At 43.4% G+C, this 12,999-nt stretch overlaps 1 protein-coding gene across 1 annotated transcript in view; it reads right to left on the reverse strand.

The window, feature by feature from the left end:
* Positions 1-4,257: 4,257 nt before the first annotated feature.
* Positions 4,258-12,999, reverse strand: part of ASXL2 (ASXL transcriptional regulator 2) — a 132,004-nt gene continuing 123,262 nt past the window's right edge. The window contains exons 12-13 of the mRNA XM_021697394.1: positions 11,228-11,945; positions 4,258-6,941 (exon numbers count right to left, since the gene is read on the reverse strand). Coding sequence (XP_021553069.1) covers positions 4,458-6,941; positions 11,228-11,945 — 3,202 coding nt within the window. The 3' untranslated portion in view covers positions 4,258-4,457. The remainder of the gene's footprint in view (positions 6,942-11,227; positions 11,946-12,999) is intronic.

Here is a 12,999-nt window from a genome sequence, read left to right on the forward strand (position 1 = left end):
CAGTTCAAGGGTGAAAACAGAGACAGATTAGGCATATTTATATATATTTTTACTAGAGTTCTGAAAGAAATACGCTACCCTGATTTGTTTATCACCAAATTCCTCATTTTGGCTCTTCTACACAATCTGTGGTAATCTTGCAATGGTGATATAAGGGAACAGCTGAGGGCCCTTACCCGCACCGCTCTCAGACGGATGTCAGACCTCAAGAGTCACCAAAAACTCCAAGGTTTTTATTTTCACTTTAATTATCTTTTACTTAATAATAAAATGAAAAATAAGAATATATGAATACATACAATCTATATACATATATTTATTGCAAATACTTAAAATTCTTATGTAAAATGATTTTTCTATATTTGTGAAAAAATATGACTTTTTAAATGGTGTTGACACCAACTTCTCTGTACATACCCTCAATTCCAATGTTAACAATTCCTTTAAAAAGGCAAAAGACACAAAAGTTTAGCATTTACCAAACCAGTCTGTACAAACCTTATAAGCCAGAAGAAAAAAAATAGCTCGTGGTAAATAAGTCGATTTTCTTTTAAAATAAAAAATAAACTCCAGAACTATTCCCCTTATTGCATTTTTCGGAAATAATCTGAGTGTCTTTAGAGTAACTTCCTTTGTAATAATTTGTGCCTTAACAGTGAGGTCCTACATAAACATACCATATATGAGAAATTCAAAGTCTTCCGCTGTCACTTTTTACATAGATATTAAAATATATATTACTTAAAATATATTACTGGAAAGCTATTTTTTTAAAATTGATCTTTAATAGTTGTATCAAATGTAAAGCATTAAAAAAAATAAAGTAACCAAGAATCTATGAAGCTCTTACTTCAACTTCAGGAAACGTTTTACCTATTGTTCCCTTTCAATAGGTACGTAGGTATTGAAACATGGTAGGAAAAGATCCCTGCCTATCATCATGTTTCTCAGTCTCTTTGGACTATTCTATAAATTGAGCTGAAAACTACCGTTGGCCAAGTTTTTTACTTAGCACATTGTTGTAACGCAACGGGGACTCTTCCCTCTTTGCTGTGAAGTGAAACCTCTAGGTCACAGAGAAAACCCTGGCACTGTTCACTGACAGTGAGTTCTAGAAATAAATAGTGGTGTAACGACCAGAGAAGAACCCCTCATTATAACAAATAATTTTACTCAAGAGTTCTTTAAGGGCTCTAAGGTGGAGAAAGGCAATAATAAGCAATTAGGATGGTTAACTGTCAAGTCATCAATATGTACGAATTTACACCTTCACCGGGAAGGTAAGGAGGTCCTCCTTTGGCTATTTAAATCTGAGATAATTCCTAAAACACCTACATCTGGGTGCCTTCCCAGCCCATGCAAGTATGCTTCCCCTTCTTCAAGAAAAATGTCCCATTTGCCAGATCTTATTCTTAGAAATGTTACATGGGATAACACAGATAGTTTCAGTACCTTGAGCACAGGGGTTAAGGAATAGTAGGGTGAACAACCCCAGGTTGTTTAATAGGATGGAGAATTTTTATCGAATTTTTTAAGATTCAGGGAGCCTTCTCTACTAGACAACTCAGAACAGTCATTAAGACTGAGATGACATATTTATTGTTAATGCTATCTCCCCCATGTGACCTACAATGGAAGGTATCTGAAGGTTCGAGAAGCATACCCTGGAGGCATAAGCATCAGGCATAATGCCTGACTAGTCACTGGAAATAGTGCAACTAAATACCATTAAAAAAAAAAAAAAGCTTAGCAACTCCGAAAACCTAAAATAAAAACTGCTTTAAAGGTATTGGAGTACCATGCTCTCAGTAATATAAAGATTTTTCTTGTTCCTACTGCTTCATTTTCAAAAGGGCCAAATTGTATTGTTAATGTGTTTGGATTGTTGCTGTTGTTTTTCTGTTCAGCTCTTAAAATGAATGACTTTCTACCTGAAACCACTGTGTTGAAACAAACTGACAAACGGACTGTGTTCAATTTACTACCAAGCCGAGAGAACCTATCCTCTCATTTTGTCAAGACTGAAGCAGTGTACCTAGTTGACATATCCTGTTTCAGGGACATCCATAAATGCAAATATTTTATTAGCTGAGTATCATTTGTTAAGAGAATCTGGGGAATAATAATGCTTAGGACCTATCTGCAAGAGCCTTGGTCAAGAAGAAGAGGCACGATACGGTTTGCTCTCCAAATGGACTTGAAAATCCCTGATCCCTTTCCTCCTCTCCTGGTTAGTCTGTCCAAACTCAGATTACGGGAACCGTGGAGGAGAGACTTCCTACGACAGGAAAGGTGCAAAGAAGAAAGTTCACTTTGATCAATCCAAATTGGTAATTCATGTTTAGCATGGGGTTAGTTCTAAAATACTCAGGCACTTCCAGCACACAGACCAGCCCTCAGTCCTGGCACTGAACATGGGGAGTGAGGAAGCTGAGCACAGAGTTTTAACCAGCAATAGGTCCTTTTAGCCCCTGCCCTTGGATTACCCAGAGTACTGAAAGTTTGGGGAACTGAACCATTTTTGTTTCTTCCTGGATCTTGGCTAGAGAACTTACTCCTTATCCCTGGATCCTTGTGTGTGTGCCGGAAGAAAAGGGGAAATTAGGCGGACATCCTATTGTCTCGGCTGAAACTAGAACAGAGATATTAATCCTGTATTCGCCTTGAGCCACAAGAAATCACAGAAGCAAAAACTGAAAAACAGTGAAGTATTAAGTTTCTTATGGGGTTCAAAAGTATTAAAAGCATGTATAATGCGGGGTGAAGAATGGGTAACAGAATGGGGAAGAGCAAAGAGTATTACTGTCTACTTTCTCCTAATCTGGAATGTGACTTAACAAGTTACACTGTTCTGCATATGGTCAATATCACATCCTGAATACTAAGTGTACTAGGTTGCAGTAGTATTTTTACTTTACACACTTGAAATTAGGAAAACTTAAAATCAATATGCATGATGCATATTGACAATACCCGGTTCCTTAATACCAAATTCTGATAAATTGTAGATTTATTTTAATGTTCTTTAACCATGACCTAAATATATGTACTCAAAAACTCTTCAGTCACTAGTGACAAGATTTAAAAAACAACAACAAAGGAAACAAAAAAGAATCAACAAAACTTTGGAGCTAATTTCTCTTCCTTTCTAGATGTTCCCTTAGCCATTTACTGAAGCCCCTTTACATTAGAAATTTCTAGTGCAGAGAAAGCAGTAATCCAAAACAGAGGACGTATCTTCCAGAACAGGAGAAGTGTCTAACTTTTACTGTGTATGTCTGTGTGCACACGTTGTGTTCAAAGTAGTATCTAGAGGAGGTAAGATTATTCCACACTCCTCAGATGCCTGGGAGGTCAAAACAGGCGAAACAGAACGGGCAAATGTGGCAACAAGGAGCTTTCCCTCCTGCACAACAGCGGACTACAGAACATTAGGGAACAGGGTTGGGCAAGAAGAAGAAAAGAGAGGCTACCTTGTTTCTAGGGTTAAAAATCGTTTTCCAAAGTCCTTTACGTCCAGTTTAATAGTTTCTGCACTTTTTTTTACCCCCTTGCCCAACAAAACACAGAGTTCAAATCACCCCATGGCTAGCATTTTTTGTTACTGCTCTACTGGCATCTCACACCTGTTTGTAAGCCCCCCCGACTGACCAAGTACCAGGATGTTACTGCTGGAACTGCTGCCCAGCACAGGCTCAGCTAACAGCAGGGGCCTGGGGTGGCACACCCTTCGTGGGCCACGTTCACGGTCTCAGGGCAGGGCAGGGGGCCACAAAGCGCAAGCAGAGAGCTTGGCAACAGTACTGGTTTGTGGAAGCCAAGAACCAGGTCAAGAGCTTTCAGGGTCTGAATTACTACCTATGAAATTAATACAGTATCAAAAATGTGAACTTAAGAAGGTTCTGTCTAAGGTAAAAGGACTGAGTAAACCCTGAATCCAAATCCCGCCAAGGCTGAATAATCTAAGGAAAGCCTGCAGTCAGACCATCATGACATAATCAGCTTGAATGGTCATTTCTCCAGACCATTCCTTCATTCCTTCCTTTTCCTGGCCTCTTAGGAAAGGAGAGAAGAAAGACAGCTTCCTTTAACCATGCATGGCATTGAACTTTTCTCAGAGTCACGTGAAGTGGAACATAAATCTGAATTCAAATACATCATTACCTAAACACTTGGGAAAACAATGTTAAAACAAAATGTGACATATTTACATGATTTTGTAAGTGCAAACTTGTCACAAATTCACAAAGTCTTGCTTGACCTAGACTTACTATACAAGGTGCTCTTCCTCTAAAATATAAGATCTGTACTCTGTATTCCTGATTAAGTAACGTCTGTCTCTTAAGACAACTGAAACCTACTTATTTATTTCTGTGATTCCGAAAGGACGCAAAAAACACATCTCATCAACCCTTCCCTCCCTGCCTCCTTTACAGCGTGTTCTCTTTCTAGTCTCGTTACCGAACGACAAGGCAGGAGACACACAGTTTCGAGGGCCCAATGCAATCATCGTGGCAGAATGCTCCACACCCCTTGCACATGATCATGGCTTTCAATCGGCAGTAACATTTCGACGGTGCGTCCTCGATGCTGTTCTCTTCAGGAAAGGCCTGAACAGGAATGGTCTGGCCATGGCTGCTGGGATTCATCGCTTGGCTAGCAGGGATGGTAGTGACAGTCACCGAAAAGGACATGACATCACCTACATTGCTAGCCACCTGGCTACAGTCAGGCATCCCCGGGACAGCAGAGTTACGGTCCATGTCGGACGAGGTGGAGACATTGATCATGCCTCTATAGCTTGGCCCGATCTGCGTGGGGCTTCCATATAGCTTCGGGGTCTGCAGTGGTGGAAGGAGGAGAGGCTGATGGGTGGGACTGTCTGCGGTCAGAGGAAGAGCAGTAGAATTGAAAAGCTCAGGGCTGCTACGCATCGTCTTGCCTCTCACTGCGTGAGCCATTTGTTTCTGTGCTGCCTGAATAAAATCTCTGGCTAGGGTCTTTTCATCAAATGTTTGGCCTCTCGCGAACAGGTAATTCTCCTTGCTTAAAGTGGTTTGCTCATGCACTGGTGTCTCCGCCTTCACATTCTTTTTTGCGAAACAATCATTGGTGGATAGGGCTTCTCTACTGTGGGGCCCCGAACTTGCTTCACACCTGCCAGGACCCTGGGCAGCCTGGGGCTCCTCCTTCACCACGATGGGTTCTTGCTCATCACTGGTACTTTCCTCATCCGTATCTTCTTCTTTGCCACTGCTACTATCTCCTGTTGCATTTTTACAGTCTGTGTACCCCATGTTCAAGGCCTCCGTGGGGCTACTTAGACACGAACGGTCTTCAGGGTTTATAGAATGGGTCCTCCTAAAGCTCTCTGAACCCCGGCCGTAGGTGGAAATGTTAAGTAAGTAGTGACCTGCCATGGCAGGCTTCGATGTCCTTCTGCCAGCAAAACCCAGCATGAACCTCTGGCTTGTGGAGATGTCTTCCAACTGGAAACCTGAGTGAGCGAAGTTGAACTGGGAGGGCTGCACAAATGGGAGAACGTTCTGCCTCCGAACCCTCTGGATGAGAGTCTGAAGGATCTGCTCTTGGGTGGCTTTGCTTAGTCCTTCCTGGTACTGGTGTGTGTCAATGCTAGAGTCCCTCAGTTCCTTACCTGAAAAGAGCTGAAGGGGTCTTGGAACCTGGGGGAGCTGCTTACTCTGCAAGGCTTTCCCCAGCTGCTGCAGAGCCGGGTGGGACTGCCTCTCACCCCCTTCCTCTCTGACGCTGTTTTCTGTGGCACCAGTGCCCGTGAGCACTCCCGTCCCCAGCTCCTCTTTCGTGGGCAGTGGGACAGTTTTCATTTCAACTTTGGTGAGAGGTTTAGGCAGAATTTGCTCCATGGGAACATCTTTGCCCTGAAGCAGCTGAGTGACCAAAGGGTTGTTCGCAGGGATACTAGAGCTCGGCCTTGGCATGGGTCCATTCAAATTTGAAGAAGTTCCTGGAGTTTTAAGGCTAGAAGCTACTGGCAAAGTGCTCGAGGACGGAGCTGATCCCGGAGGCGCTACAGTCATGCTGACCTGGGGTACAGGAAGCTTTTCTAAAGCGGCTGCGGTCAACAACGATGTCAAAGGAGAGGGAGTCACAGCCGCTGAAGTACTAGCGGTTGTCTCTGCTGAGGCCGAAGGGTCTGGCATGTTCCTACCAGAACCTGCTCTGGGCTCGACTGTGCCATCGGCTGCGAAACGAACAGGTGGGGAGGCACCTGAGATGAGCGCGGAACCCGTCGGAGCAGAAGGTGCCTTCTCCTGTCTGCAGGTCCCGGGGCCTTGTGGGTGGGGGAGAGAGGCCACTGCGGCTGCTGCCCTGGGGGGGTGCGGGGGTTCGTTAGCCGGCTTCCCTACAGCTGGTGGGGGCGCGTTAGTGCGGGCTGGGGAGGGGGCCCTTGCGCCGGCTCCACCGCTGGCAGAGCTTGGAGGCACCGAGGGGGTTTGCTGTAGTTGTGCTCCAGAGACACCATGAGGCTGTGCCTGCTCTGGGCCCTTGGTCTCAGACTGGGGCTGAGTCTCTGGCCCACAGGGTAAAAGCTCTCTCGTACCTCCCCCGCTTCTAGTTCCTGCCAACTCCAGGGTGGGGCCCTCTTCAGGTTCGCGGCCTCTGTCTGAGTCTGGCCTCCCTCCTCCAGCAGTTTTGCTGTCACTGCCCTCTCCGGGGCCTTGTCCGCCGCCGGGGCCAGGTCCTGGAACGGTCCCTCCAACTGAGGCCGCGGCGGCGGCGGCGGCGGCCGCTGCGGCGGCGGCCGCCCTCTGTGCTTTGACCAGCTGGGCTTTTGCTTTGATGTCTGCAAGAGTTCTGGCTCCTGTTCTGTTAGGACTAGTGATGGAGACTGGAAAACGAGCCCTGGGAGAGACCTGCGATGTAGGAAAAGGCATGGGGGAGATTCTGGAGACCGGGATCTGAAAGAAGGAGGGAGGAAAAAAACCCAGAGCTTAGTTTTCATTGACAAGAAAAACAGAACTTCCCGAACACTTGAACTGTTGCGGTAACCACTGCACCCCAGTCACAGAGATGGGGGGTCACGGCCGAGAGACCAAAGCATGGAGAAGACAGCAACGCGACTGTGTCTCTAGGGTCCTTCCAGCTCTGCTACTGGTGCCAAAGCCCCTCCTCCCCCAACATCCTCTCTGCCCCAAATCCCCATGCCTCTCTTCTCAACGCGACTTCCTCCTAATGGCATTACTACTCACGACTGCTTATTACTTAAGATACAGACCTTGCAGGGTGTTTGCACTTTCGAATGTGTGTGTGAGAGAAGAGGCATACCACTGTCTTTTTCTTCTTAGCTCTCCTTCCAAGCTCCGAGGAGAATTCTTGCTCTCTTCTGCTCTACGCACACACGCACACGTAAGCACTCAGGCTGAATTATCTCAATGACAGAGGCGTCTAGATAGCACTGGAAGGTAGACAGTGTGTGATCCACAGATGCACCCCACTCCGTCCATCCACACGAGGGAGTATGTACATAATGTATACAGTGTTCACCACACTCATTTTCATCCCTGGCTGGCTTTATCCTTACTTGGGGAGCTGGTTAAAAATATATGTGCCCTGGGGGCACCTGGGTGGCTCAGCTGGTTAAGCGACTGCCTTAAGCTCAGGTCATGTCCTGGAGTCCTGGGATCGAGTTCCGCATCGGGCTCCTGGCTCGGCAGGGAGCCTGCTTCTCCCTCTGACCCTCTCCCCTCTCACGCTGTTTCTCTCTCTCTCTCTCAAATAAATAAAATCTTTAAAAAAAAAAATTTAAAAAAATATATGTGCTCTGGGTCCTATCCCCAAATTGACAAATTAGAACTCTGGAGAAGATATGCTTTTCTGAAACACTTCCTGGGAACTCTGATACATCACCAAGTTTGAAACCACTGATTTTCATAGCATAAAATACTGTATCTGAAAGGAATCAGGCTCCTATTTGAAACAATACTTTGGAAGCTATCAGAGTTCAATTAGAATGCATCAAAGTCTGGACCCTTCTAGTAGTGGCCAGAACTTAAAGGAGCAAATAACTGTTACAGATTTTCTAGGGCATTTAATTAAAAAAAAGAAAAATTAAGCCACAGGGCTCTAAGGAAATGCATGTTATCTTTCCGGAACTCCTTAAAATTAAGAATAGTAAAGTCACTAAAAATTTTTCATTATTTGCAATATCCATTTCTCAAAAGGTCAGTAGTCCTGAGAAACAGATTCTCCGTCATTGAGAAGTCAGAGCAGTGGGATCGTCACAGGCGTCACAGTCCACACGTCTCATGTCAGGAGATGTACCTAATCTCTCTCTTAAACACTAAGTCTCTTTTACATCTAACTGCACAGTATTTTAGAAGCTACCAATAGAGGGAAAGAAGCAATTGTTGCCCCTTGGTAATATCACCTAGAAGAGACCACTAGGACGGGTAGAAAGTAGGTAAAACCAGAAAATTAAATCCAAGAAAGTAAAAGCACAGTTGTTTAGGGGAACTGTATATAGGGACAAACAACCTTACATCAGAATAATCTTGAGAATAACAACATACCTAGCAGAATAAATAATATCTATTGTAATGACTGAAAATCATTACTAACATGTTGATAAATTCATTAAAAGTGGTTCTAATAAAAAGTCTTAATATGTAAAAATAATAAGTTTCAGTTATTTATGTAAATAGCTCCATTACCTGTTTATGTGGAATAAATGAGATGTTACACTCTGTAAGCACTCAGGGCTCAATGGTGTCTGGGCACTGGTAACAATTTAACACCAAGAAACGCTATCCCAGGGGTGCCTGGGTGGCTCAGTCGGTTAAGCGACTGCCTTCGGCTCAGGTCATGATCCTGGAGTCCCAGGATCGAGTCCCGCATCAGGCTCCCTGCTCAGCGGGGAGTCTGCTTCTCCCTCTGACCCTCCTCCCTCTCATGCTGTCTCTCATTCTCTCTCTCGCAAAAAAAAAAAAAAAGAAGAAGAAGCGCTATCCTGGTAGAGCAAGGTAAATTCTTTTCATGTATACTGAATAGATGGGGTGTGCCTGGGTGGCTCAGTTGGTTAAGCATCTGCCTTCAGCTCGGGCCGTGATCTCAAGGTCCTGGGATGGAGCCCCACATCGGGCTCCCTGCTGAGTAGGGAGTCTGCTTCTCCCTCTCCTTCTCCCCCACCACCACCCCCAGCCCCGCTCCTGTTCCCACTTGTGCGCTCTCTCACTCTCAAATAATAAAATCTTTAAAAAATAAATAAATGTAGGGGCGCCTGGGTGGCTCAGTCGTTAAGCGTCTGCCTTCGGCTCAGGTCATGATCCCAGGGTCCTGGGATCGAGCCCCGCATCGGGCTCCCTGCTTCTCCCTCTCCCACTCCCCCTGCTTGTGTTCCCTCTCTCGCTGTATCTCTCACTGTCAAATAAATAAAATCTTTAAATAAATAAATAAATAAATAAATAAATAAATAAATAAATAAATAAATGTATACCAAATAGGAAACACAGTTTTCCATCTCCGCCCCCATACATATGATGTTACAGATATCCATGTTGTAATGTGTGCACACATATGCACGTATATAACTTACATATATACACTTGTATAACATTTGTAATAAAACTAAAATTTTATTTTTCTACTTAAGTTTTAGTTAAAAGATTTTGCTGTTATAAATTACATTAAGTTTTGTCTAAGAAAGTGGGATTTGAGATACGGCCTAAGGTAAGAGTTATTAAAGCAACTTCTGGTAGAAAATATTCTGTGGGGGGGTGGAGGGGGATGAGGAAGGAGAAGAAAGCAAAAGGGAAAAAATTAAATAACAATAATACGGTCATGGTAGACTTAAGTTTTCAGTGTGGAGCCTCTCTGGATTAGAGAAAGCAGACCAAGTAGCATGTAATTCTGCCTCTATACAGATGAGGAAACAGAAATGATGAATCTTACCCAGTATCATTTATACAAAGTAAAACCTAAAATGTAACTCGGCTCTCGGGTCTGCATAGAAGTTCTGACTGACATTCATTACAGAAAGGTTTCTAATATTTTTATAACAGTAAAAGTGGGGGGAAAAAGAATGGTAAAGTCATTTTCATAAAAAAATCACAATCTCTGGCAAAGCATGCAAGGTATGTTAATGGTAGAAAAGTGGCAAACATTTTTTAAAAAGGGAGATTCCTAGGTGCACAAATCTTAAAATTAAAAAGTAATGAGAATGTCATACGATTAGTAATAAGATGCAAAATGAGAGAGAAATACATAGCAAATGAAATGGGTCAAGTACTAGCAACTGAATGTTTCTAAGGGATATGTCCTGATGGAACGAACTTTGGTTCATTAAGTTAAATAAAAAAGGGGGGAAAAGTATTTCTATGTGCCTTTTTTTTCTATTTATATCCTAACGTGAATGAGTAATACCCAGTGCCTGGCGCACAGTAGACACGATAGTATTAATGAATACCACTAGGAAAAATTTATTAACATATACTATTTATTAAGTGAATAAATGAACTGCAAGCTGATATTAAGCACAAGCCCAAGTATTAGTAAACCTTTAGATCAGAAGTAAAAATGTGTTTGGGTTTTAAAGGGCTCACTACTGGTTAGATGCAGTCTTTATATACTAAGATAAGGATACTGCTTTATGAATGTGAAAGATTTGATAAGCAGCAATAGAATGCTAACATGGAAGTCAGTGACACAGGCTGAGCAACAGAGCTTAACAAGGCTATCCCACCTTACTCATGTCCCTCAAGTAACCAGCAGTGACCCATGGCAACCATAGAGGTTTCCTTCAAAAAGATGGAACTAAAGGTAGTTCTAGAGCCACAGAACATCAAATCAGTTATGGCAGTAAGAAAAGGGCCAGGGTACACTTAAGTATCATGGCTCTTGCCACAAAAAAGCCGATGGCTTCCTTCTGTTTATATTTCTTATGTTGTCACATGAGACACAATAATTTCCCCAACTATCTTAAGATGTAAGAGTAGCCAGCAGGGAGGGTGGGTGGAGGTGGTCTCATTAATTAGATATCCATTACTTACTCAACCACTAATAAAGATCTGTGGGAATGCAGTTCTAAATGCCTGTTTATTAATAATTTTGTTCATGTTAGAACACAGTTACAGGCTTATCACATATATACAACTGCGTTACAAAATACCACAAATGACTTGAAATTTAATAAGACCAGAAACTTACTGTTCATACATTCTCTCTTTTTCAATTCTTCCCACTCTCTTACCTTGAGAGGTGGTACTTTTCGCACCTGGATCCTGTCCCCTCTACTGAGAAAGGGCTGTGGCGAGACTTGAAATGGCTGCTGGTACTGGCGATTCTCTGTGACACGTGGCCTTTTCTCCCAGCTCACGGGGGCCTCTTCTTGGATGAGACAAGATTTCCTCTTGAGGCTTTCTGGGCTGTGATCAACCAGAGCTGATGGAGGTTCTTTCGCAGTGATATCCTGTGGACCTGCTTCTGCTATGGGCTTCATTACTGGTTTTTCCACCCCAGGACTCTTGGGTTTGTTTGGGGATGTAACTAAAGCTTCTTGGCTTTCATCTTTGTTATAATTAGAAACTGTAGTGAGATGATTCTCCTTCTCAGACTCCTGTTCAGCAGAGGCAACTGGCTTCTGCTCCAAGAGATCATCATCCTTTGGGCACTTGATAGGAAGAATGCTGCTAAGCTCTTGTGTATTGCTTGCTGAGGGAAGTAGGGGCTCTGTGGACTTGGGGTTTGGCTGCACCATGTCTTGGCCTTCATGCTCTTCTTTTCTTACCGGGGATGGCATTTGCACCACTTCTTCTTTAGACCCTAACTGGGGAATTACTGGGACTATACCGACAGGTGAGGCCTCTGAAGGGAGCATGGATTTTGGTTGCTCAGCTGGGGTTTTCTTTACTTTGAGATCGCTGGGCGAGGCTGTCAATTTCTTTGAATCCTCAAGGCTCAGACCAGAACTAAAAGGTGGAAGGAAAAAATATTCTAGTTGAAAAATGGCCTATGTTACTGAAAGTGTTAGGAGATAATAGTATATGGCAATGCCTAGAAGAAACCCTGACATATAGTCGGTATTCCTCATATATCATCACTATTATTATTATTATTAGTGAAGTTCTGGAGCTCGAGTGCCTGGATGCAAATCCTGGCTCTGATACATCCATGTGACGTTAAGTAAGTCACTAGTCTTTTGTATCTCAGTTTCTTCATTATATACTGAGGTTCATCACTTTATACTGTTGGTGTGATTAAATTATGCATATAAAGTACTTAGAACAGTACTTAGCACATATTAAAGCTCAATAATATTAATTATCATTATTACTTATGTTTATAAGAGGGGCTACCTTGTCTAGAGGCAAACATCACAGACTACCCACAAGGGAAGTGAAAGAAGGCCAAGACCCACGTACCCTGATCAACTCTGCTCTGTAGCACCTGCAGAAAGGAGGGCCGAAGAAATCTACGGGCCCCTGAGGAGACAGTAGGAGGTGGCTGTCAACATTCTTCAGAAAATTAGAACTCTGGAGTTTCTGGAAAGCCCATTTACACTTCACTTACTATAGCTCTTTAATTCTGAGATCAATGCCTCTGAGCTATCCTGGGAGTGAAGGTCAACTGGGACTTCCACAGTGTGGCCTCGCTAGAACTAGGCTACTCAGCGGGGGTCACTAGAGACTCTTCATAATGTTTTAGAACACTGTTTAACCAGGCAAAAGCAAGGGACCCTCTTTGGTGACTTCAAATGATCAGTACTGCACCTCTGAAATGGGAGTGGCTAACAACAGAACTAGACAATAATAAAAAACAGTCCTCCTGTAAAAACTGGCAAAAAAGTTAACAGCTGAAAACAGAAAGACCCAAAAATTCCTACAATGCCTATGGAGGAAATTAACAATATTTACGGAGTGACAGCTACCTGCGATAACAGTCTAAATGGATACACCATCATTTATGCAGAAGGGCTCAAAGCTCATACCAAGAGTGTAGATCAGTATGTGAGACTTTTTTTTT

This window comes from Neomonachus schauinslandi, chromosome 10 (assembly GCF_002201575.2).
Source record: "Neomonachus schauinslandi chromosome 10, ASM220157v2, whole genome shotgun sequence".
Classification (NCBI taxonomy): domain Eukaryota; kingdom Metazoa; phylum Chordata; class Mammalia; order Carnivora; family Phocidae; genus Neomonachus; species Neomonachus schauinslandi.